Source organism: Lissotriton vulgaris, chromosome 1_1 (genome assembly GCF_964263255.1).
Source record: "Lissotriton vulgaris chromosome 1_1, aLisVul1.2, whole genome shotgun sequence".
NCBI classification, from domain to species: Eukaryota; Metazoa; Chordata; class Amphibia; order Caudata; family Salamandridae; genus Lissotriton; species Lissotriton vulgaris.
The window spans coordinates 379543576-379570551 of NC_141685.1; the positions used below are offsets into that span (position 1 = coordinate 379543576).

Consider the following 26976-nt stretch of genomic DNA (forward strand, 5'->3'; position numbering starts at 1 on the left):
CCATATCTTGCACTTTGGAGCTCGCCGCACCCGCTCCGCGGGTGCCGCTTCGTCGGGGGTCTGTCTACCGACTCTGCCTGTTTCCTGTGGGGGCACCCCTGATTGGACCTTGGGACCAGCAACGCTACAGGGCTGCGAGCGTGCAGGGACTACCTGACCCAGGTGTCCCTGCGAGACCGAGCCCAGCTTCCGGTCCGCTCTCCCTGTAGCTCTGCCCCCGCCCTTTCCAACTACTATAAACAGTATTTGTTCTCCCGCAGCGCGGGACGCAGCCCGGGGCAAAGACCGGGCTAAGAGCGGGCCGCTTGAGGCCGTTCGAGTACGTGAGAGTCCGGTCCGGGCCCCCCCCTCTTTGCCTGCCATACCAAGGACATTGAAACCTCAGTAAAATGTGTACTAGGGAAACCAGGAGCAAAACATCCTCACTAGCCGCGGCCGGAGCCGTCAAAGGTCCCATTGACACTTATTTTGCCAAAGCTGGCTCCCTTTCGATTGAGGAAATCGAGGTTCTGGAGCGCAGAATTTCCCAAGAAATAGACTGGGTAAGGAGATCTTCAATGGGCCCTATGGCCCAAGCTAGAACCCCAGAAGACAGATCTGGTTTCCCAACTAGCCATAGCACAGACCAGGCAACATGTCCACTCCCAGGCACTATAACTACTAATCCAGAGCTCACCATTGAGGTCCCGAGTGACTTTGAGGACATGAGCCTCATGGCCTTACCCAACACCCAAATTCTTCAGCCTACTTCAATAGAGAACACTGAGACAGCCAAAGTTGCAGAACCCAACAAAGATAGCAATAGGGGAACCAGAGAAGGGGCCATTCCAAAAAAGAAGCAGGGGCCACAAAACAAAGAAGATCATAGGACCAAAACTCCGAAATCCAAACAAGCTAGAGGCAAAGGGGGGAAAGGAGCTACCTCCGCCCCTATGGTGGGGGGAAAGGAGCTACCTCCGCCCCTATGGTGGAGAGGCCGGGATCGCCATCCCCCCCTAGAACGACCAACTCAACCTCACTACCACAACTCATTAACAATGCGCCAGTAGACATTACCTCAGACGATATCACACTAGAGGACATAGGTACACTTCTTAGGTCCCTACTGAGTCCCCTTGAGGCTAGATTGATCAAGATCTAAGCTAGGCTAGTTAGCATTGAAAAGGCAACCGTGCAACTTGCCGACTCAAGGAAAATTGATAACAGCGGGACTAAAATAGCAAAAGAGGGACCAGGACCAAAACCCACCAAAGGCAATGGACCTCCTACAGCATTAATTAATAAGCCCCCACCCACAAACCCCAAACCCTCACAACTTTTACTAAATAATGCCTCGCAACCATCAGATGCAAATAAAGCCCCTATCCCTACACAGCAAATCGCAACTGCCACCCCAAAATCAACCCCTCCATTGAAAGATAATATTCTGCCCTCGGCTAACGCTAAGAGTGATCCTCCACTTATTGGAGAGAAATCTAACACTAATCGCAGACCAAAACCTATAAACCTCCCCCCAGAAGCAGCACCCTACACCTTAGTCCTGGCGGGGGTTCCGGAACTAAACTCCCTCATATTTGAATCCACTACTTCACTCAAGAATAAAGTAATCAACTGGCTCTCTGTAAATAGACCACTCCCGAGAGGAACAACTAGCGATATATCCATGGCTAGGAGGGCAACGTGGGTGGGCTACACTAGGAAATCCATCAGAGGAGACTGTATTCTGGTCACTTTCAGAGACCCGAACACAGCCGCATATATTTGCACCTGGGCTTCTGACGAGGATTTTGGCAGCACTATCCAACCACTACCCCTTTCTTTTTTTTACCCCTCAAATCTGTATAATTTAGAGGACCATAGGTGGGGGTATCACCAAGAGCTGCTGGAGGGTTGGGAAAATTGTCCCAGGGAGAGTAATAACCACCCGCTATACAGGGGAAGACCAACAGAGCAGTTCCCTGCATACGGGGATGAGGCTGGCTGGGAAACTGTCACAAGAAGAAGGGGGGGGGGGGGGGGTGGTGGATATAGGAGGGGAATTCCTGGGCCACACAGAACACATTACCCTGCCTATCTATCTACCCACAACCGATACAGTAGTCTAGAAATGGTAGACTGACAGGCGGCTGATGAAGGGTGCTCCTCAAATAACTTCCACAACTGAGATTAATATAGCCACAGCTACTGGTACACATTCTGCCGCATCTGGCACAGTCGAATTCAGCCAGATCCCAAGCACGATGTACTCTACTCCACCCCCTGTCAACAGACCCATGGACACGAACCACTTCCCCACAAACCAACTGGCGCCTTCTGAGTCTATCCCCATCAACTCTGTTTCTACGGGCCTAGCCACTACCCAATCGTTAGATATAACAGTGATCTCCTGGAATGTGGCAGGCCTTGCTAGCAAAATAGACTGCACAGACTGTGGTACTTACATCAGATCTAAAAACATAATTCTCTTACAAGAAACTTGGGCGCGTGAGGAAATAGTATTCCCGGGCTTCGCCTCTTTCTTCAAAGCAGCTAAATGGGGGCGGGGGGGGGAGGGTGGGGGGGGGGTAAATGGGGGGGGGGGGGGGGTAGGGGGAAGGGGTAGGCCATCAGGGGGACTAACAACATGGGTAGCTACGGACTTAGGCTGTCAAGCTACCTACTTAGAGACCGCTTCTGATGACTTATTGGCTGTTTTACTTGAGTGGCCAGACTCCTCGAAGTTGCTAGTTATTAATATCTACTCAAGGCCGGTACCAATGCACAAAGAATCTGGCACCGTGGATGACTTAGCTAGGCTCCTAGAAGGCACTCCTTGCGAACTCGCCTGCCTGGTCGGAGGCGATTTCAACTCTCATTATGAACCACTGCCTGGACTACGTGATGGTCCTTCCCTTGAGGAAGATTCATGTTGGTTCATACCAGAGACGGTAGCACCCCCCCAAGGGCTTGGACTCCTTTAGCCCTGCAGATAACTGCCCTCACCCTCAACCTTGGTCTAAGGGCGTGCAACGGCCGTTGCAAATCAGACATACCTAGTATCCATACCTTTAACAAACCCGGTAGCGAATCTAGACTGGATTACATTATGGTAAAACTGTTTATGTGGCCGGCAATAGTCTATTTCAAAGTCACCCCAAGAATGGACAGTGACCATAATTCCTTGGAATTGACTTACTCCCTGCCTGGGAATGAGGCCATATCCCACAGATCGGACAAAGACAAGACGGGCCTCCTACTTGAAAACAATTGTAGGAAAGTCAAGTGGGAGAAATTGGCCAACAGTCTAGATAGAATACCCCGGCTATATGAAAGGATAATCCCATTTCTGGAGAATGCCTTTCAGTTAGGAACTAAGGCCCTAGATGATGCTACCAGAGGAGAGCTTGCACAAATACATGCAGGCATCATCACCACCCTAGAGCAGGATCTGTTCTCATCCTCAGGGAAAAGGAATGGCCCTAAGCCGAAGACATCTTGGTACAACGCCGCTTGTAGGGAAGCCAAGGCCCACTTGTTAATTGCTATAAAGGGACGCCTCAACAAGGAAGAAAACCGTGCCAGGAGAAGATCGTATAAAATCCTCCTGGAGAACGCGAGGGCGGAATGGGACCACGATTACTGGGAAAATCTCGCTAAAGCACTAACAACCAGAGATTCCCGCAAATTCTGGCGTGTAGTCGCGAACGGCATGGAGGATCTATCCTCCGCAATAGAGCCCAACATAGCACCCATGGTATGGCAGAGCCACTTTGAGGCGTTGTATGTGGAGGGAGGGGGGGAGCAGAATAGCGACGGTCCCACAAATTCATCTAGTCCCCCCGGGTCGCTTTCACTGAAAAAGAGGTGAGGGAGACCATTAAAGGCCTAGCTGCTGGAAAAGCCCCGGGACTTGACGGGGTGCCAGGGGACCTGTTCAAGCAAGAACCTGGGATATGGGCACCTTATCTTACATTAATATTCAATGCCATTCTGGGGGGAATGGAGGTGCCCGATACTTGGAGGGGAGCAGAGGTGGTCCCTATCTATAAAAAGGGATCCCCCCTGCTTCCTTCCAACTACCGTCCCATCAGCCTTATTGACATATCCCAAAAACTCTTCGGTAGACTGATCCTGAATCAATTGCAGGCCTGGACTGAAGAAATGGACATCCTGTCCCCCTATCAGGCAGGATTCAGGGAGGGTGTATCGATCATAGATCAAATTTTCAGGCTAAATCTCCTTTACTGGAGAACAGCTGTAATCGAGGGCGGCACTCTATATACCATCTTTGTAGACCTACGTGCCGCCTTCGACTTGGTACCCAGAGCGAGGCTGTGGAGAGTCATGGAAGAGCTGAACGTTCCTGCTGACATCCTGGCAATCCTGATGAGACTCCACTACAACAACTACGCTCGCGTAAGGTGTGGCAAAGGTGGCAAACTAACCGAAAGGTTCCCCGTGCGCAGAGGTGTGAGACAGGGTTGCGTGCTCGCACCGACCCTGTTTTGCATCTTTGTGAACGGGGTTGTTGCCCACCTAAACAGGATTGCCAATTCCGATGCCCCAAAGTTGACAGGCACCAGAGTGTCTGCAATTATGTTTGCAGATGACACCCTGCTGCTGTCCAAATCCCCCATGGGGATTCAACGCATCTTGGATGGCTTTTTAGACTTCTGCTCTGATCGGGGATTGGAAATCAACCCCCAAAAAACTAAATTTATGATTCTGAATCCCAACCCCCAGAATCGAGCCCCACCCAGGCTAGGCACAGTCCAACTAGAACGAGTGCACAACATTGAATACTTGGGGATCACTATAAATGAACATTTAACGTGGACGTCTCACCAGGCTAAAGTGACCATCAAACTGGCTCAGTTGGCGGGTGGCACTATGCGCCTGGCGAACAAATCCTTCTATCGCCCACTAACCCCAATCATTCACATTTACAAAACCCAAGCCCGGGCGGGTGTCACATACGGGGGTGAGCTGTGGGGTCACTCTCAACTTCCAAAGTTACAGTCCACCGAAAACAAATTCCTGAGACAGGTCGTTACCCTCCCTCAGAACACTCCACTACTCCCCCTCAGATTAGATCTGGGAATTAGACCAATAACAGAGGAGTTAGGACTCAAACCCCTAACCTTGTGGAGGCGTTTGTGGTGTAGCCCAGACCTCATAAACTACAGAGAGGAACTGCAGGAATTCCTGCAGCTACGGAATGCCAAGAGGATCCCGTGGTTGACCTACGTCAAGGGAAGGCTCGAGGAATTGGGCTACCCGGAATTATGGACGGATCCTTCTAACTCTTGTATAAAGACTCCAAAAAAGGCACTCGTGAGAGCATACTATGAACTGATGCTCACAAGAGCTATCAACGACAGCCGAGAAGGATCCCTGACACACCTATTCCTGAAAGTGAAAGACTCTTACCGCCTCGAAAGGACTCTAGATGCGATCTCCCCTGTATTAACGAGGAAACTATTTTTACAATGGAGATACGGATGCCTCCCCCTAGCATCATTTACAGCGTCTTGGTCACCTCGCTCCACCGTAGCATCTTGCCCAGTGTGTGCCCACCCGAAGGAGGATGACGTTCACGCTGTTTTCTTTTGCAAGGGCTATGAGAGGAGCAGGAAATACTGGCTAGTCCCGTTACTCAGGAACTTGGGCTTCAGATCTTTTCAACCTGCTTATAGAGTTTTAAAGACAGACCTCTCTCCCACTGTAGTCTTTGCCCTTTCGGAATTTTTAACCTCCTTGTGGTTCACCCGAAGCCGAGTGATGAAAAGACTTGTATAAAAGACCCCTTGAAAGTTTATAGCGCATTCATCGTACCCCTTGTTTTTAAATGTTTTAACTATTGGATCACATTATGTTTAATACGTTTTTAACTGTGTATATATTGTTACGTATCTTTTATGATCTGTGATCGAAATAAAGATTTTTGAAAAAATGAAAATGTATTGCATATATATACGGTGTGTAAATAAACAATCTGAGACCACAAATCCCAGCATTCCGTATGCAATTCCGCATACAGGAAGAAGCAACGAATATTGAAATAGACCGCGCCCCATCCGATCGGTGCCTCCCCAGTCTAGCACAGAAGAACGCCTGGAGACACCGACGGAGAGGTGAGCGGGGGTTAGTCGGCCGTTGTGCGGATACGCCTCTGTGTGTGAGACATGCGATGTACGCACGGCGATATTCATGTCCTTTTTTCTTCGTGGTGTTTGGGGTATATCACTTGGGTTGATATCGAGCCGAGCTAAGTAATTTTGACTTCTTCTCAAACTGCGGCAACAGGCCACTTGTTCGATGTATAGGACATAAGACCTGTATGCTCGATACCATTGCCGAGACAGGTCGCGAACAACGTCTTTCAAGACGCTTGTGCCATTAGTTTGCATCTCTTGAGAGTTAGGAGGCCTTGAACGTATAATTCAGACGTTTTTTGAGCTCAGACAGCATAATATGTTTACGAATATCAAAGCATATAGACATATGGAGACCTCATATAACAACGATATTGGGCATAAAATAATTGGACTACAACAAGAAACATAGTGGGGTCATAACCAATGAGGTTGGATAAACGTGTATTTTTACACTATATTTGTTATTTCAATGTGGATTTGACCTCCTAATGGGACAGACAGTGGAATGTTTTTACAATTGTGAGTCTTTTCAAAACAGAGCGGTGCTCCTCATTTACCTGAGCTGCAGCTAGGTGAGGGGAGATACCCACAGAAATTGAGTGAGTGATATCATGCTTATTAAACAATAATGACATGAACACAGAAATATCACTACTGTAGAGTGTATTTTTCACAAATATGTTAGTTTCTTCTCATTTTCTTTTCTTGTTTACATGACTATTTTTAGATTGTGGTGGAGAATCTGCACCTGACAAATAGGTGATATGATCTCTTTTTATTACTTTTGCACAATATTTCACAGCAGTAGCAACATCTAGGTCCTGATGAATGCAGAGGATCTCGTCCTCATATGCAGAAACATGTCGACCACTCGCTGAGCAGATATTATGTTAAATCTGCTTCTTTCACTTCTCACTATTGCTTTTAAGTTTAGGGAGCCGAGAGAAAACATTAAAATCTATTCTTCTACTCAGTCTCACCTAATTTTATTCACTTCACTAACTTCACTTGCACTGCTTTTTCAGTTGTAACACTACATTGACACCACTTAGCAAAATAACAATTGTGGAGTCTTCTTACTCGCACAGTCCTTCTCACAACTTGTGTGACTGTGTGCACACTAACTCCTGGGTAAGGAGAACCCAAATGATGTAATAGTGGTGGAACAGATAGACAACTGATGGGAAAATTCTCGCCTTGGGTATGTGTTGCACGTTTATCTGTCTATATGGTATTACGTGTTTAATTCAACCACACTTGGTCCACAATCTTTCTTCTTGTCATGTTAACGGTTGTCTGTGAGTAGAATGTGTTTCTGACTCCTGGGTACTTCTTGTGGTAATGAAGTCTTTGTGAGGGGCATGTATCCAGTACAGAGTCGTTAAAATAGCCCTGGGACCCTCTTCTAAGTAGTGTGTGTTATAGTACATTAGATGTAACCATATCTAGTCAACATCTGCCAACATACATATTTTTAGAACGTACCCCACCTTAATATCGCACCCACATTTTGAGAACAATTGTCAGAATCTACTGTGCAAAAACTACCAAGCGGCCAGGCTATAGGTAAATGGATGATTCAATCAGACCTACTGTTGGTTCAGAAATGAGTGTCATTGTCCCCCATTAATGGTGAGATTATTTTATATATTTAGAGGCACCTAGGAGACGTGAAATGTGTGAATGGTTCTGCGCACAACACTTCCTTTTTAATAAGAGCACAAGAATCTTCGGAAACGACTCTCTAATAACTGCACCGTATTGCTCTCAGCCCCCAGGTAAGCAGCATGTATCTTCATGGTTATCCCTTACAGGACAGCCTTATACTTTCTATCTCTGTCTAGTAGACATTACACTGTAAACTAATTTTAAAATTGCCAACCAGTCTTTTTAATTTAAAAAAACCCATCAAAAAGGCCATTGTGTACTCCTATTTAGATTTCTATAAAACAGTAGCAATTTGTTACTCACAATACCTGGCCTCAGAATTATTTATTTGTCCTTTATTTTAACACAGTTGCTTGTGCTTAATTTACTTGTAAAATGTGAAAGTATAGCATGCTGCTTTAAAAGGATCACTTCAGTCCTGATGAAGAACTACTGAAATATATCTGTAAACCACTCAACTTTACCAAATTGGGTCACTTACCACTTTTCAAAACATTTGAGGTGTTTTTCCGCTGGCTGCCAAGCGAGCCTGTCTGCTAGCCTGGACGCAAGGTGCTTGTGAATAAATATTCTATATTCAGCTAAGCAGCCTTAACAAGCTCAGTTATGAAGGTTGATGAGAGTTAGGACAGAACTCTGTTTCTAGGTTTTTCCTCCATAGTCCTTGTCCTCCAATACTTAGATTCTTACACATAGTAAGTTGCCTGCCCTCTCACAGTATGTTGCAGTGGTTACAAATATACAATATCAGCTCAACCATGGTGCGGCCTGTCTAACGATGCAACTAGTATTGTTAGACAAGAGGGATTCTTTTCGAAGTGCTACACTGCAGCACACCTGAGAAAGCCACAAAAATGTCGGTGGTAGAGTGGCTGATTAAAGTCACCCGAAACCTCTTCCTGTATGAATCTCTAGATGGGCAAGGCATGTCCAAGCTAAGAACTGGAACAAAAGAACGTAATGGTAAACCAGTTTACTATAGGATGTCCCTTTCTCAAAAGCCTCAAAAAGTACAGTATCTCAAGAAAGGCACACAAGGGATTTACATTATATTCAGTTAAAATGCATGTGCACTGATTAGAGAGAAGCCACCAATGGAGATAAGAGGGAGTTAGAGACAGAACTTTGTAGAAACAGGACATACATAGTGCTCTTGTGATAGAGTTGAGCTGGCCCAGAGTGGGTAGCTAATTTTAGCCTTTTTCTATCTCATGTAAGTCAAACACAACATAAAATCACGCTAAGAACTAGGGTTTTGCTTTTTTTTTTTATAGCAAACCATGGCAGCTTAGCTTCAAATTAAATATTGCCATAATGGCTGGAAAGAGTGACCATAACAAAGAAATATGACAAGTTTTTGCTTTACCTCTTGAGTGGGGTGGAGTTGTTTCGGAGTGTGGCAGCTTGCTTTTGGGGAGTCTTGCAAGATCGGTCCCTTTTTCCTTCATTTTCCATTTTGCTCTCCAACTTACTATTAAAAATGGAAGAAAAACAGCCATGACAAAAAGCAATTTACAAATACAGAATGACTGTTGGAAAAAGAAATGGTGCATGTCTATGAGAACATCAGAACATTGTGTTCTGTATTTAATGCACTATAAAATAAAGTCCATAAAGGTGTTTAAGACACCTCTCAGTCGCTAACCAACAAGCTCTAAAATAAAAACATGGACGCTCATAACATTAATGTACCATTTTAACCCTCAATGTTCAGACGTCAGACATTTCTACTTACAGGCGGCTGTTAGTGCCTCCATCAGCTTGCACTTCATTCTTGGGTGTAGGTTCACAATCCTTGGTCTGTTTAATTGGCGATAAAATAATGCTTTTCTCAAGACTGCTGTCTTTGGATGGTTTAAGAGGCCCCAAACTTAGTTGCTGGATGTCACCCCAATCGGACCGGGTTTTTTTGGGAGAATCAGAGAGTCCACTGAATGCTACCTTCCTCTTAAAAGTTTCAGGCTCTAGAGTTAGGAAGGACCCATTGTCATCATCAAAAAGCTGTTCCAGTACATCTTGCTTCGTCAACTTGCTTCCAGGAGATTTAGCAGGACCTAAAGGGGATGAAATCGGTGAATGCGTGCAGTCAAATTATTCATCATGCAGAAACTCACTAAGCATTGCAGTTCCTTTAACAGGATCACTATACAGTCCGCAGGATACTGGCAAAGCTAGGTCTTGAAAAGATACAGCTAACAGATGGAGAAAAGGGGATTTTGTTACAGCAGCATTTTAAAAGTGAACTATGAGAAGGTGGAACCTGAAGCTTTCATGAGGCTTCACCCAATTAGCTATGTTTCCACCAGTTCTTGAAATTCAAAGAGGGTTAGAGAACTCTCTGGTGAGTCTTCCAAAAAGACCAAGCTAGAAGCTTCAAGGGATCATTCAATTAACATCATCCATGATCACTTATAACCACACCAACTTCATAGGCAAATCTATCTTTTTTCCTTCCTTCAGAGAGTTCCTCGTCACAATCACTAGCTTTCATGACAAGGAAAGCTGGGTCTACCCTGCCAGATATAGACTCAGTGGTTCTGCTGGACTGCAACTTCGGCTCCCAGATTTTGGAAAAAGGTGCCAAAAGATAAAAGCTGGTCAATTCTGGAAAAAAGGAAGACAATTTAATCAGGTCTCACCTTACAAGTCCAATAGAAAACACAGAACCTGAGATACCTGCAGATTATTCTGGGAACAAGGAGTTGTATTGTTCCATCATTTCCCCAGATAGGTCTTTTGTGATCTGACACAGACACAATCATAAGAAGTTATGTATTCTTCTTGAAACTACCAGTTGTACATAGATGGCAGCATCTAGTCTAGTGTTATGCAGAGTAAAATTTCATATATGAAGAGCTTTAAATTGTATCAATTTACAGGCTACACATTTCTTAAAAATCGGTTAAAAAATATTTAATCAAAATAAGCTCGTCCATGCTCAAAGGGGAGGAACCTGGTTATCCAAATTAAGAGTAATAGTAGCCACACAGGATTCTGCCCTCTAAATTGCTCTAAGACACCAAGTAAACATCTCACAGAACATACAACACGTTATCAAACTGATTATACATTGGTGTGCTGCACTTCATTCTATAGGGCCTGGACCTCCATAGCTTAAATCCACAGGTTACTCCAACCTTGCGTGACTCATTTTTCAGTGGACCTGCTTCGCTGTTATACTGAATGGGTACAAACATCCTACAGACGCTTCCAATTCGTGCTTCTGTCAGTGGTAAATGAACTATGTCCCTAAGTTCTGAGGATTCCCTGTGATGGTATACTGTACCCTCCATCCCTCAGAGGAAGGACTGGGCCTTTAATGTGGCAGTCATATATGGGAGGTTCTCGGATCACATTTAGAAAGGTCAATGCAACTGTTCTTGGTCCCCACTAGTCTTTCCTTTACTTGTGGGGAGACCCCAGGTTTGCATAATTTCTCACCCAATACCTCGCAAGCAAGGAAGCATGAGGCTTGGCCTGCACACAATTCAGCTGTTCTGCCTACTAGGAAACTTTCAATTGACATGATCAGATATCTAGCTGCTAGACCCCTTTAAGCTATTTTTAATGCATGATCAGTTTTCGCTTGCTTTATCAGAATGTTTTTGCTTGATACTCAAGACCCCTTTCCAGCAACATCATGGGGCTGCACAGAAGACTTCATTCAGCTCTCCAGTTTGCCATCAGCCAAAGTTTAATCGTGTAACATTTGCATTTTTAAAACATTTGGTGGGATGGTAGTTTCTTCTTTGTTGATTACGGAGTTATTTAACACCAGATTGGCACTAGATTTACTCTGTTCCAGAACGAGAACAATTATTATTATAAAAAATTTTTATAGAGCGCGTAGTCACCCTGAGGTATCCCAGCGCTAAAGATCCCTACACCTGTGGGGTCGGGGGTGAAAAGAGGGGGGCGGGGGGGGAACAGCAATTGTAAACAGAAGTGGTAAAAGATTAAGGGAACAAGTGAGTTTTGAGTCGTTTCCTGAATCGCAGGTAGTTCGGTTCTTTCCTCAGATCTCGGGGGAGAGCGTTCCATAGGCGCGCTGTGTGGATCGAGAAACGTCTTCCACCAGTGCGGGCTTTCTTGAATCTTGGCAAGATGATGAGGGACTCCTTGTCCGATCGGAGGGATCTAGGGGCTTTATAAGGTTGTATAAATTTCCTCAGAATGGGCGGGCCCTGATTCTGCAGTAGCCTATGGGCAAGGCTTAAGGCTTTGAATATTACTCGTTCCCTCACTGGGAGCCAGTGAAGGAGCTTCAGAGCAGGTTTGGCTGAAGCTCTGGCAGGGGTGTGCGTGAGGATCCGGGCGGCAGCATTTTGGATTTTCTGTAGTTTGTTTAGGGTTGCTTCGGGTGCGCCCAGGTATATAGCGTTGCTATAGTCAAGCCTGGACAGTATGAGGCCTTGGATGAGAAGTCTTTGCGATATGGGTGGAAGAAGGGGCAGGATCTTTCTCATCGATTTGAGTAGCCCAAAGCAGGTGCCTGCCACTTTTTTGGCCTGCGTGGTGAATGAAAGGTCTGTTTCAATCCATACTCCCAGGCTTTTTACTTCCTGTTTGGGGGCAGGGGGGGGTCCCAAACAGGGTGGCCAGATGTTCAAAGGGAAGGTGAGTCCTTTCTGACCCAGAAGGAGAATGTCAGTTTTAGAACCATTCAGCTTTAAGGCTGAGTTATTCATCCACCCTTGGATCTGCGTCAAGCAATTGAATAGGTCCGCAGGCTGTTGGCTAGGGTGGGAAAGGGAGACAACTAGTTGTGTGTCATCCGCGTAACTGACAATGCTCACTCCGAACGGGATGACGACCTCCTCCAATGGGGACATATAGATGTTAAACAATGTGGGGCTCAGGGAGGAGCCCTGAGGCACGCCACATTGGAGGGGTGTGTCGGAGGAGCGGGTGTTATTCTCCCAGATCTGGAAGGAGCGTTGGGCCAGAAAGGAGGAAAGCCAGGATAGAGCGGTGCCTTCTACTCCTACCTTCTTGAGCCGTTTGACCAGGAGTTGGTGGTTGACGGTGTCGAAGGCCGCGCTCAGGTCGAGGAGGATCACTGCCAATGATCCTCCCTCGTCCAGGAGCGCTCTGGCCTCCTCCACTGCTGCCAGGAGGGCGATGTCGGTGCCCTGTCCTGGGCGGAATCCTGTCTGCAAGTTTTTTAGCAGATTATTGGATTCAAGAAACTGGGAGAGTTTCTTATTCACCAGTTTCTCGGCGACCTTGCTGGTCCCGGGGAGGAGGGATATTGGTCGGTAGTTGGCCAGTTCTGCTGGGTCCAAGGAGGGTTTTTTTAGCAGCGCCTTAACGACTGCCGCTTTCCAACTAGGGGGGACGACTCCCTGTTGAAAAGAAGCGTTAATCAGCTGGGTGAGGGGGGGATGATGATGGGAGCGCCTTCTTTGAGGGTCCGTAGCGGAGCGGGGTCCCTAGGAGATCCGCTTTTGATGGATTTGAGCGTGTTCTCTACTTCTTCGTTGGTTGTTTGTCCCCAGGAAGTTAGGCGAGGGGCGATCGAAGTGATAGGGGGATCGTCAGTCTCGCTCGGAATGGTCGAAGGGATGGAATCAAGAATTTTTTGGATTTTTTCTTGGAAGAAGCTGGCTAGCTGATGACATTTTTCCAGGTCTGCCTTTGGATCTGGGGGGTTTCTGGGGGCGGGGTCGGGGGCCTTAAGAAGTTCTTTCAGGATGGTATAGGTTTCTTTGCTTGAACAGGCGGCTTTTTCGATTCGTTCCAGAAAGAATCGACTTTTTGTCTTGTCGATCAAAGATTTGTAAGCTGATAAGGAGGTGGAGTAGGCGTCCTTATTAGCGTTGGATTTCTCCTTCCTCCATGACCGTTCAGCTCTTTTACAGTCCTGACGTAGCGACTTGAGCTCTGGAGTATACCATGGGGCTGAGGGTATACGTTTGTTGTATCTGAGGGTGGCGGTTTTGGGGATAAGGGTGTCCAGAGAGGAAGTGATCCAGGAGCGAAACTGTTCATCGGCCGTTATGGCGTCGGAGGAAAGCGCTGGGGCAGTATTGGAGAGGATGTCCGACCATTCTGATGGTCTGAGTTTATGCCATCGTCTATCAGTGACTTTGATTTTCGCAGACTGGGTGGTGACAGTAGGAGCCTCCCATGAAATGGGGACTAAAAGGTGATCAGTCCATGGCAGTGGCAAAGGTGGACTGGTGGTGATATTGGCATTAGTGAGGACGGGATCTAACAGGTGTCCCTTATCGTGGGTGGGCTCGTTATTGGCCAACCTGATATTAAGTGCCAGAAGGTCCGCTAGTAGGTCAGAGGCAGACCGGTCAGTGGGATCTGTGAAGTGAAGGTTCAGGTCGCCAACGATGAGAAAGTTGGAAACGGAGGCGGCTAGTTGCGAAGCCGTTTCGGTGACTGCATTGAGAAATTTCCCAAGGTTACCTGGGGGCCTGTAGATCAGGAGTCCCGAAAGGGAGTGCGTCGGGGAGGATTGAAGGGAAAAGTGACAGCTTTCGGAGTCATCAATTTGGGCGTCACTGGTTCTGCAAATGAGATGTTCCCAGTAGATTATGGCCAACCCACCTCCTCTTCCTCTTGGTCTGTGGAGGGTTTGGATGAGGTAGCCTGGGGGGAGGGCGGACACAGCGTCCGCATCGGTGCTGTCAGAAAGCCAGGTTTCTGTGAGAAATAATGCATCCAAGCCTTGGTCTTGGATCAACTCATTGATTTCGAGTGCATGCTTGGGGAGGGAGCGACAGTTGAGAAGACCCAGTTGTAGTCTGGGGTTGGCTGTGGTCTGAGTGATTGGGTAGCAATGCGTGCAGCTTGTGAAGGGTTTACCTGCATCGTGAATGTAACGACAACCTAGGTTTCTTTCGGGTCGGAGATCCAGAAGCGTGTCTGCAGGGTACATCAGACGACTAGGGGGTGGATCTGGCAGAGTCCCTGAGCCTGGGTCCGTCCGGGCCCGGACGGGCCCAGACAGGCTTGCCTTTGGTGCGCCTTCGGAGCGCTGATGGCGCGCCCGCTGCGCCCGTCCGCTGCGCGTACGTGAGATGCACATGTTTAAGAAGGCAAAGAGGGCGTGGCCTCGAACGAGTGGCCGTGGCCACAGGACCGGCTCACTGGCTGTTGGCGGCGAATCTGGGCGTTCCCGCTGCAGCGATTAGCTCTGCTGCGTGGGGCAAAGAGAGGCGATCAGCCCAACAAAGGCACGATCGAGTGAAGGAAGGGGGGGGGGGGCAGTGACACAGTATACACCACACAAGTTTTTAAAATCAACAAGTTACAAAGTTTCTAAAAAGCGCTCCCGGCTGTGCCTCAGGAGTTGTGATCTGACCAGAGCTCGTGATCAGCTCTGTTTAAGAAGGCAAAGAGGGCGTGGCCTCGAGCGAGTGGGCGTGGCCACAGGACCGGCTCACTGGCTGTTGGCGGCGAATCTGGGCGTTCCCGCTGCAGCGATTAGCTCTGCTGCGTGGGGCAAAGAGAGGCGATAAGCCCAACAAAGGCTCGATCGAGTGAAGGAAGGGGGGGGCAGTGACACAGTATACACCACACAAGTTTTTAAAATCAACAAGTTACAAAGTTTCTAAAAAGCGCTCCGGCTGTGCCTCAGGAGTAGTGATGACAATGACCCATTGCATGCAAACTATACCGCACAATCGCACTCTTAATTTTCCTCCAACCTCTCAACTCTGGTTTCAGAGCTCATCCAGAAATAACACATGTGCATATTTATTATTTGTACTGGCCGTCAATGTAGGTATGGAGAGTCAGCATTTCCATGCAAAATGCACACAGATTTGAGTTTGGCGTTGCGTGATTTGCAGTGGGCCCGTCTTCATAACATTACCTGCTCTAGTCTGCTATCACTAAGTGGACACCCTTACTCATAAAAGCACTGTAGGGAAGTCCGGCTGGACTGAATAACCTAAGATGGTCTTGAGTGCCTCTGATCTTAGAACAAAACGGCAAGATGCCGGTGTAGTCCAAACAGGTGGGATTCAAATATCCAACTGAACTACAGCCCCTCCAGCACTTCATGCTGGCCAAAGGGTAAAGCTTGTGTGTTTGGGCTGGGTAGCGAAACCAGTCTATTAACTTGTATTTTGCCTCTCTACCCAGCAATGTGTACATTTTTGGTTAAAGTGCATAGGCATGTGCAGGGAAGTATTTGTAGTCAAGTGTAGGGGGAGTGAGGGAGTGTGTGTTTTCCCAGATCTGTAGTGTTGTTAAGATGGATGTACTAAGGTATGTATTTGCTGGGTGATCAGATTTCGGTTTCCATAGAAGATCCCACAGCTCACTATAGCTCTATCCATGCGTGCCCATATTTTATTCTGACTTCCTAGTGTTGCAATCCACAACAACCATCAGCTGGACACCTCGGTAGGGTTGCAGATCTGGTAGATTGAGACCCCCTCCATCTTCAGGTTCGCACACTGTTTTACAAGAGTCTCTTGGATGACCTCCACCACAAATAAATCCCATCAATGCTCGCTTAAAGTCAGAAAAAAGGTCTCCGGGAGTACAAAGGTTACGGCCTGAAATTGTTATAATACTTTGCAAATCAGTGTCATTTCAATATCGTTTACTCGGATAGTCCATTAAATGGGAATCATCAGCCATTTTTTTCATTCCCCCTTTAAATGTAGCAGGAACGGGGAGGAAGTTGGTGAAGCCTAAGTATCCAATTGATTTTGAGGCCGATCAAAATTGCATATGATCTTTAAGGACATCCACGTCTGTTTGCAAGAATAAGAGGTTTAATATTTCAGACTTAGACATGTTGACCTTCAAGCCTGAAACCGCCTGATAAGAGGTGTTTGATAGCACTAATAAGATATCATCTGCAAATAGCATCACCGTACGTCTTTGCCAAACTGTACACCCTGAAATCCCTGGTCTCTTCTAATTGTGCATGCTAGTGTTACTAGTGTGAGAGCAAACAATAAAAGGGCTAGAGGACATCCTTAACACATACCCGTGCTTAGAGTCAGGGAGTGCAAAAGTAACTATTTAGTCCTATTCTGGAAGGTGGGGTGTGATAGCCCGTGAGAATCACTGCATTGAATTTAGGACCAAAGGCTGTTTGTGGTAGGGTCTGTTTCATAAAGCTTCAGTTGAAGCTGTTTTCCTCATACAAAAGACGTTTTAAATGCTACAATTTGTAATTGAAACAAACCTAATTCAATCTTAATTCTTGATGATCACATTTCTTTTCCAAAATCTCAAAGTTTTTTTTGTTTTTGTAATGATTGTGTAAATACACAATATCGCTCATTTACACATCTTCAATATATGTCTAAGCAGGATGAATGAATATATATATATATATATATGCACAGGAACCTCCAGCGAAGCAGAAGGAAGGGGCCACACAGGGTTTTCACAAGAGAAGGCCTTTAATTGGAAAAGCGGATTTGGGCATAATGCATTTCAACAGTCACGTCTTCCTCAGATGCCACCGCCACACTGAAAACAGCCCCACGCCTCCGTTTTAAAATCAGTCTGCAGCCCTCCCTTGTTAAGAAGGACACACCTCCCCTATCATGTGCTCATTCACCTGCTGCATTCGGGTAAGTCCTACAGCTCCCAGAATGCATCTTTTCTGGGCTGATGGTACGAGGGGATACTTGAAAAAATGAAATCCTTGTGGAAATGGTGTGTTGCAGAACAGGGCGCGCTGTCTCCTGTGTAGATTATTTCCTCCGGCCTCCTCGAGTCCCTGCATAAATTCCAACCTCCGTGGCACAGTTCAGCAGGGTCATGGGCTGACTACAATGAACCCAGCCACCTCGTGAAGTCACGAGCTGCCTACTGGCAGTGTCCCTTGCTAGGCCAGTGCTTAAAGAGGTGGGCTGGAGCAATCCGATACCTCGGGAGAAGAAACAAAACCTGCTTGCGCAGACACCAGTGAAATCTCCAGCCAGCTTTGTAGAACGGGCCCCTTGAAGCATCTCTGGTTGATGCTGAAATATGCACAGGAACCTCCAGCGAAGCAGAAGGAAGGGGCCACACAGGGTTTTCACAAGAGAAGGCCTTTAATTGGAAAAGCGGATTTGGGCATAATGCATTTCAACAGTCACGTCTTCCTCAGATGCCACCGCCACACTGAAAACAGCCCCACGCCTCCGTTTTAAAATCAGTCTGCAGCCCTCCCTTGTTAAGAAGGACACACCTCCCCTATCATGTGCTCATTCACCTGCTGCATTCGGGTAAGTCCTACAGCTCCCAGAATGCATCTTTTCTGGGCTGATGGTACGAGGGGATACTTGAAAAAATGAAATCCTTGTGGAAATGGTGTGTTGCAGAACAGGGCGCGCTGTCTCCTGTGTAGATTATTTCCTCCGGCCTCCTCGAGTCCCTGCATAAATTCCAACCTCCGTGGCACAGTTCAGCAGGGTCATGGGCTGACTACAATGAACCCAGCCACCTCGTGAAGTCACGAGCTGCCTACTGGCAGTGTCCCTTGCTAGGCCAGTGCTTAAAGAGGTGGGCTGGAGCAATCCGATACCTCGGGAGAAGAAACAAAACCTGCTTGCGCAGACACCAGTGAAATCTCCAGCCAGCTTTGTAGAACGGGCCCCTTGAAGCATCTCTGGTTGATGCTGAAATATGCACAGGAACCTCCAGCGAAGCAGAAGGAAGGGGCCACACAGGGTTTTCACAAGAGAAGGCCTTTAATTGGAAAAGCGGATTTGGGCATAATGCATTTCAACAGTCACGTCTTCCTCAGATGCCACCGCCACACTGAAAACAGCCCCACGCCTCCGTTTTAAAATCAGTCTGCAGCCCTCCCTTGTTAAGAAGGACACACCTCCCCTATCATGTGCTCATTCACCTGCTGCATTCGGGTAAGTCCTACAGCTCCCAGAATGCATCTTTTCTGGGCTGATGGTACGAGGGGATACTTGAAAAAATGAAATCCTTGTGGAAATGGTGTGTTGCAGAACAGGGCGCGCTGTCTCCTGTGTAGATTATTTCCTCCGGCCTCCTCGAGTCCCTGCATAAATTCCAACCTCCGTGGCACAGTTCAGCAGGGTCATGGGCTGACTACAATGAACCCAGCCACCTCGTGAAGTCACGAGCTGCCTACTGGCAGTGTCCCTTGCTAGGCCAGTGCTTAAAGAGGTGGGCTGGAGCAATCCGATACCTCGGGAGAAGAAACAAAACCTGCTTGCGCAGACACCAGTGAAATCTCCAGCCAGCTTTGTAGAACGGGCCCCTTGAAGCATCTCTGGTTGATGCTGAAATATGCACAGGAACCTCCAGCGAAGCAGAAGGAAGGGGCCACACAGGGTTTTCACAAGAGAAGGCCTTTAATTGGAAAAGCGGATTTGGGCATAATGCATTTCAACAGTCACGTCTATATATATTCTTTCATACCATACTTCACGATTAAAGAAGGCGCTGACTCCGTGAATCTGAATCCAAACTTTTATTCTTAGATCAGTTTTCTGCTTATATATATATATTCACTTAAACAACCATAGGTTTCAGGCCTTATATAGTTAGGAATAAGCATTTTAAAAACCATTGAAATTGCTCCTATATAGTTAGTTGTACTAACTATATTTCGCGCACCCGCAATCCACTGCTAATGATGTCACATATTACATCATTCATGACATGGTCAGTGACATCACTGATGACATGTCAAATGACATCGCTGATGACATCACTGATGACATCTCATATGACATCTCATATGACATCACTGATGACATCACTGATGACATCACTGATGACATCACTGATGACATCATCCAGTGACTGTGTTTCTGTAAACTTTAAATATGTTTTACATATTGAAGAATGAGTGGATGTATAATTGTCTGGATGAAGGATTTAGTAAGTGCGTGACTGACTGTATGAGTGAGTGATTAAATGTGTCTTACTAAATGCATGGGTTAGTGACTAAACTGTCTGAATGTGTGAAACCTATGGTTTTTTCAGTGAATTTGCAAGGTTTTTTAAATGCTAATTCCTAACTATATCAGGCATGAAATCTATATTTTTTTTCCAATAAATTTCAAAGGTTTTGTAAATGCTAATTCTATTAGCGGATATCGTTTATATATGTTATTATCCTTCTGGGACCACCTGAGCAGCCATCTTGTTTATCAGGAGAAGTGAGGCACAAGAGAGCACAAAACAAGAGTGGAAATCACGAAAAGGGGGCAGGGTTGAGACCCCCTGACCCCCTAGCCCTTCTCAGGGGGTCCCAGAAGGACCACCAAGAGCAAAAAATATATATTTTTTTAAATTGCGGGGTACGAGCACGGTGCGCGTACCCCGCGAGGTTTTTAATTTTTTTTTGCCCTTGGGGGTCCTTTTGGGACCCCCTGAGAAGGGCTAGAGGGTTGGGAGGTCTCTACGCTGCCCCCTTTTCGTGGTTTCCACTCTTGTTTTGGGCTCTCTTGTGCCTCAGTTCTCCTGAAAAACAAGATGGTGCCAACACTTCCTGGTTTGGACAGTTTGGAATGTTGACAGTCGACTGCCAGCCAATCAGAAACTTGCTTGCGCACGTAAGGGTACGGGCACGTACGATACGCGTACCGTACGCGTACGGTGAGCGCATATAGATATATAATTTGCTCAAATTCAATTTTCTCAAAAACTACAGGACGGATTTTCACCCTAGAAAATGCCATTTGAAAAATTTCAAATTCAATTTTCTCAAGAAGTACTGGAGGGATTTACACCAAACATACAAAAGGCACTGCTGCATACCAGTTCCTACCATTTTGCCAAATCTGGTGTAATTCTGTTCAGCCGTTCGAGCTGTAGCCTTGTCAGAATGTTCCTATGGAAATTAACATGGGGAAAACACGTTTTGGGACCCCCCCTTTTTTCTCGGCCCCCGCTTGATGAATTCCCCCGAAACTTTCAGGGAAGGAGCGAAGCGCAGCAAGGCGAATTTAAGGAAAATTACAGGCAGATCCCTCAATCGGCGCCAAAGTTATTCCCAATAGAATGTTCGGAATTTCCTATGGTAACTAGGTCCTAACTATATATACCTACTGGCGATCGCCAGTAGGTAATATATACATACACGACGGACTGGACAGACTCCCATGGTTTGGGGCATAGTGACTGAAACACGGAGGTGGATACATACAGCAGCACGGTAGCCAGTAGGTATATATAGTTAGGACCTAGTTTCCATAGGAAATCACCAACATTCTATTGGGAATAACTTTGGCGCTGGTTGATGAATCTTCGCAAATTTCTCAAAGAAGATGGCTCGCTCCTCTCCTCTCCTTCCCTGAAAGTTTGGGGGGATTAGTCAAGTGGGGGCTAAGAAAAAAGGGGGGTCCCAAAATGTGTTTTCCCCATGTTAATTTCCATAGGACCTTTAGACTCGGCTACAGCTTGAACCACTGAAGGGAATTACACTTTTGGTTAAATAGTGTAAATCCCTCCAGTAGTTCCTGAGAAAATTAGAAGAGAATCAAATTATATATCTGGGCGGAGCCTAACCACATATCTCTGATCGTGAGATCTGATTGGCTGTCAGCATCTCATCGTGAGATCTGATTGGCTGTCAGCATTCATCGAAGAAGTGTTGGCACCCCGCGACTTTTCGTTAAAAATTGGGGGGGGGGGGGGGGGGCTTGGGGGGCTTCTGTCTTTTATTTTATAATTTTTTATTTTAATTTCGAGGGTGCCCACCCCTCGTTTTACCCCCGAGATCACCGCCGCGCCCCGAGCCGCCTCAAGATGTCCGCCGCCTGGTTATGGCCGGGGCCCAGGAGGCTCGCCGTGATTGGCTGCCCAAAGCAGGAAGTGTGTGTGTGTTGTGTACAACTGTTACCAGCAGTATGCTATTTGACACAATTAAAGAAACATTATTTCGAGAAACTAAATGCAGGGATAGAGGCCTGCTATTCCTCAGGCATTCGCCCATCCCAGCGCTCTCGCGCATCAGACTCACAAATGGAACCCCCTGCTCCCTTCATATTAATGGTGCCAAATCCTATATTTGCTCGATGAGGGATGTAAACTCCCCTCACAGTGCTATCGCAATCTCAGGGCGCCTCGCTGATGTTGCACGAAAATTGTATCCTGATACATCAGGGTGTGCCATTTTGATGTCAATCAATGCAGTTTATGTTCTAAACAGAAACGCAAACGGCATCAGCAAACGTTCACAATTATTTGTCATATATTTGTATATGTTATATGCAGCGTGATTTACAAATACTTGGCTTGGCTCGGCTCAGGATATTCATTGTCTCGCCTGCCTGCGTCTAGCGCCAAGTACAGCTCTTCTCTGGAGCCGGCATGTTTACTTCTCCTGGTCTGCCTCAGATTGGCCTTGTACATTTCCGAGATGGCCGCGGTGCAGCCCGAGCAGCTGCACGCAATCTCAGGGCGCCTCGCTGATGTTGCACGAAAATTGTATCCCGATACATCAGGGTGTGCCATTTTGATGTCAATCAATGCAGTTTATGTTCTAAACAGAAACGCAAACGGCATCAGCAAACGTTCACAATTATTTGTCATATATTTGTATATGTTATATGCAGCGTGATTTACAAATACTTGGCTTGGCTCAGGATATTCATTGTCTCGCCTGCCTGCGTCTAGCGCCAAGTACAGCTCTTCTCTGGAGCCGGCATGCTTACTTCTCCTGGTCTGCCTCAGATTGGCCTTGTACATTTCCGAGATGGCCGCGGTGCAGCCAGAGCAGCTGCGATCTGATTAAACCACGAGCAGAAATGATGTTTAGCTGACAGAAGAGGCGTGCAAGCAGCATAAAGACGGATATCAGTCGAAGAACTGAGCATCAGCTAGGGATGCCGAAAGAGGCCTCGACATTCTGTAACGGGATTGGAGAGGGGCGGCAGCAAAAACTACTCTAAAGACATATCCACCTGGTTCAATCAGTACCTAATGTAGCATAAGACCCAGGACCTGGAAATGCACCGAAAGCCCCCTCCCTGATAAGAGAGGTGAGGGGAGCGCTCCTTTCTTTCGGTTCCACTTCTTGGAGGTGAGCTGGTTACCAAAGAATGCTTCCGTTCTTGGAAAGACAAGAGTTACGTTGTGAGGGGCAGGCACCCCATCAAGGCAGAAGAGCCTCGTGGGAGAAATGAAAGGAACCGGAAAATGAACCCTCGCGCAGGCACTGGCGAGCTAGGCGCTGGCGGGGTTCGCGCGCCAGCCCTAGAGAGAACCCTTGTGTCATCACTTCAAGCGGCGCTTCGAAAGGAGCCTCCCCCTGTCAGGGATGGAAAAGACGGGTGCTTTCGGGAGGTGCGAACCTTCCGCGGAAGAAGATACATTGTGACGCGCAGAGGGGCCTCTGAGTGTGAGCACGTCATCTGCACTTCTGCAGCTGCGAGAGCAGTCGGGTCTCAGAAGCAGCACGACGGGGTAAGATGCAGCTGGGACCGACAACTGTGAGCATCAAAACAGACAGCTGTGAGTGTGTTTTGCTTCCTGGACTAGATGCCAAAAATATAATTACTAGCATCGATATATTATATATGTATATATACCAATGAAATTCACTGAAAAAACCATAGGTTATAGACTATATATAGTTAGGAATTAGCCTTTAAAAAACCTTGGAAATTCACAGAAAAAACCATAGGTTTTAGCCCTTATATAGTTAGGAATTAACATATAAAAAACCATTGAAATTCCTCCTGTATAGTTAGCTGGACATTTTATTGATATAAAACCAATGAAATTCCACATATAGTTAGTTGCACTAACTATATATTTCGCGCATCCGCAATCCAATGCTGATGATGTCACATATTACATCATTCATGACATGGTCAGTGACATCACTGATGACATCTCATTTAACATCAATGATCACACCACTGATGATATACTTCATGTGATAATACAATGCACCTCCTTACACTCTAATATAACCTCTGTTACACCTAGTGTAAAATACAGAGTATCATTTTTTAAACTATTGACACACCAATACCATTTACTACATACGCACTCACTGATTCCTACGTCTACACACACATTCATTCATTCACCCATAAGGTCACTCGTACATACAGTCACTCATCATTACAACACTATCATATGCACTCATACACCTATGCAGACACTCACACTGCCACTCATCCATGGAGTTACTCACACACCTAGTCAGTCCTGTAAAGAATCAATCACACTTTGATTTCTTAATCTATACAGTTAAACACAGAACAGCTTACATTTTCACAGATATACTAACACTTACTTACTCACTTATACAATCAAATCCTTCATCCATACTCTTATACATCCACTCATTCTTCAATATGTAAAACATATTTAAACTTTACAAAAACACACAGACACTGGATGATGTCATCAGTGATGTCATTTGAGATGTCATCAGTGATGTCATCAGTGATGTCACTGACCATGTCATGAATGATGTAATATGTGACATCATCAGCATTGGATTGCGGATGCGCGAAATATATAGTTAGGGCAACTAACTATATGTGGAATTTCATTGGTTTTATATCAATAAAATGTCCAGCTAACTATATAGGAGGAATTTCAATGGTTTTTTATATGTTAATTCCTAACTATATAAGGGCTAAAACCTATGGTTTTTCAGTGAATATATATATTTATTCCCAGTCCCACTGAAAGTCGAGGCACTCACGGGTGGGTGCGGTAGTGGGTGCTCGCAAAAAACAGCGCTCAGCTTCCAAGAATCCTCCTCAGAAGAACCGCACTCGTAGACCAAATTTGATGCTCACACCATCATTATTTTATTTACAGAGCCAACAGACGCGTTTCGGCATCAAGCCTTCGTCAGTGTTAGTCACGTTTCGCAGGTTAGCCTGGGTATTAATGCAATCATACATTGGCTAAACATAGTAGGTGGAATTACAACATTGCATCTGAGTATCGCGCCATCTTTACACATGCAAAAACGTAAAAGAATCCGCATTTCGGATGCATATTCCCCTCTTTGCCCCGCGTTTACTCAGTGCAATATGAACGGAAATACAGTGAAATAAATGTTGCGTGTATCGGCATTGCTCCCCGCATTGTAACTTTACGGGGAGATTAAAGGAGCGCAAAACCTCGCAACTCGCTTTTCCCGAATTTCCGGCAGTCCATGAAGCCATGAATTGGCAATTTCCTCATTATTAGCAAAACAAGTAAGGCATCTCGTGCATTATATCACCTAAATCTTCTGTACAGCCAACTTAATCAGTGCAACACATTTTTCTTATTTGAAGTGTCTGTTCTTTTCATTTATAAATTACATTCTAAATAATTAACCCTCAAACTCTCCTCATGCATGCGTCATCTCAGTACGTCTAGTTCTGTAAGACTATACCAATTAGTCAAAAGAGGTCGCTGAGACGCCTGGAACCAGGTATATTATAGACCTGATGACAAAGGCACCATTAGGTCTGAACAGCCAGGAAGAACTTGCTGTCCATCTAGGAAAATTAGTAGATGATGGGATAGTGGTGTCAACTGAACTGTATAGAACCCTGACTTAGATGATGTTCTTCCTAGGACCCCTGTAAAAAATGTAAATATGAACATCATTTGGATTTTGAATAACCATTCCTTCTGTAATGTTTATCTGTTCCTTTACTCTCGATTATTTTCTGTTCTTCCCTCCTCTCCCCATTCTACACGATCGACCTCTTTTGACTAATTGGTATAGTCTTACAGAACTAGAGGAACTGAGATGACACAAACCGATATGGTTTGGCAAACCAAACAATATCGTTGCACACCAATTACCAAAGGCAATAAGTGAAATTCGTCACTCCTATAGCCTGCAGAAGAAGGTACCCGTTGTACAGATTCTATGATCGGACTTTATTTTGTCCAGATTAGGGCGCCATTTTGTTTTAAGTCTACTTAGAAAATGGTGGCTGATTATTTCCTAGATTCTAAAACATGGTGGTCTTTATCTTCCGAGGGAAATAAGTCACATTCTTTTAAGCTGTAAATATGTCAAATCCTCCCGGAAGTGACGTAAAAAAAGGTCATATCCTTCTTGTAGTGACATAAAAAAAGAAGATGTCATATACTTTCATTAATGTCATAAAAGAAAGTTCCTCATGGAAACAGGTGCCTTTTCTAAGGTCAAATAACAGCTAAAACTCAAACAGTGTAGTCTGCATCAACATTACCTTATTAGTACATCAAAGTGATGTATATGATTTTGTCAATCCATTCTTTAAGATAAGAAGGGTCGCATTACTATAAAAACTTCCTGAAATGACCATTAAATAGGAGAGGTCTTTGCCCCAGATTATTGCATTAGATTTTGTCCGAGATTCTCCTGAGAGCACCTGCCAGATCGACGTGCTGCTGCAGCATCCAGTCCGGTGCTGAAGGCCAATAACGTGAAAAGAGGAGAGGAGAGCTGAGGCCAGCTGCTAGGTTTTTTCTTTTGAGAAAGCAATCCCTTCCAGCTCTACCATCCTTAGCACTATACTGTAAACAGGTTTGCAGTAAGTCGCCTCCCAAGAAACTGTAGATGCAAGTAAATCTACTCCATGCTCTCACAGTGTAGCGCATAAAAGTAGGCGTTAGGGTGACAAAATACATTTCTCGCTATCTTAGAAATGTTCACATCATTTTCATTGTTGGTCATGTGTCGCAGTGCTGTAATAATCATACCCTGTTTGGTTACATTTCATGTACTAAGCAACAACATTAGAATGCTGGAATAATCACTTAACCATAAATTGTCTCTTATTCGGTGGAGTGGTTGTGTGTGCTGTTCTAAAGATTGAAATTTGGTTAGAATTTCCACTGCGTCTCCGAAAGATTTATGGGACGGTCAGTAACCTAGAAAACACCTACATCACATCAACCAGAGATGTAAGTGGGGTTGTGTGGGCTAAAACAACCTGGACATTCATTCACCTTCAAAAGTTGGTGCACTGAAGTAAGCGCAGGCATTTGTGGGTGGTACAGTCAGGTCTTGTAGAAATGAGCCTGTAGACTTAGTTTACGCAACATACCACGAAGGGAGCATACCAATAAATCAGGTTTGCAGGTTCAAGATGGTGTTGTTGCAATAGGAGCTGCATCCAAAAACAGACTGCACTTTGGAAGCATTACAAACGTGGCCTTGAACCAGGACTTTTGTCATGTCTGAACTTGCTTGCATCTACTAAATTTCACTTTCAACCATCAACCTTGCAAGATGGACATCAACCAAGTGATCATC

The 26976-nt window shown here is 45.8% G+C and overlaps 1 protein-coding gene across 1 annotated transcript in view; it reads right to left on the reverse strand.

Annotated features, from left to right (window-relative positions):
• The window catches only part of ORC1 (origin recognition complex subunit 1), a 159698-nt gene that overhangs the window by 70223 nt on the left and 62499 nt on the right, over positions 1-26976 (reverse strand). The window contains exons 5-6 of the mRNA XM_086952441.1: positions 9541-9859; positions 9172-9276 (exon numbers count right to left, since the gene is read on the reverse strand). Of these exons, the coding sequence (XP_086808567.1) occupies positions 9172-9276; positions 9541-9859 (424 nt within the window). The remainder of the gene's footprint in view (positions 1-9171; positions 9277-9540; positions 9860-26976) is intronic.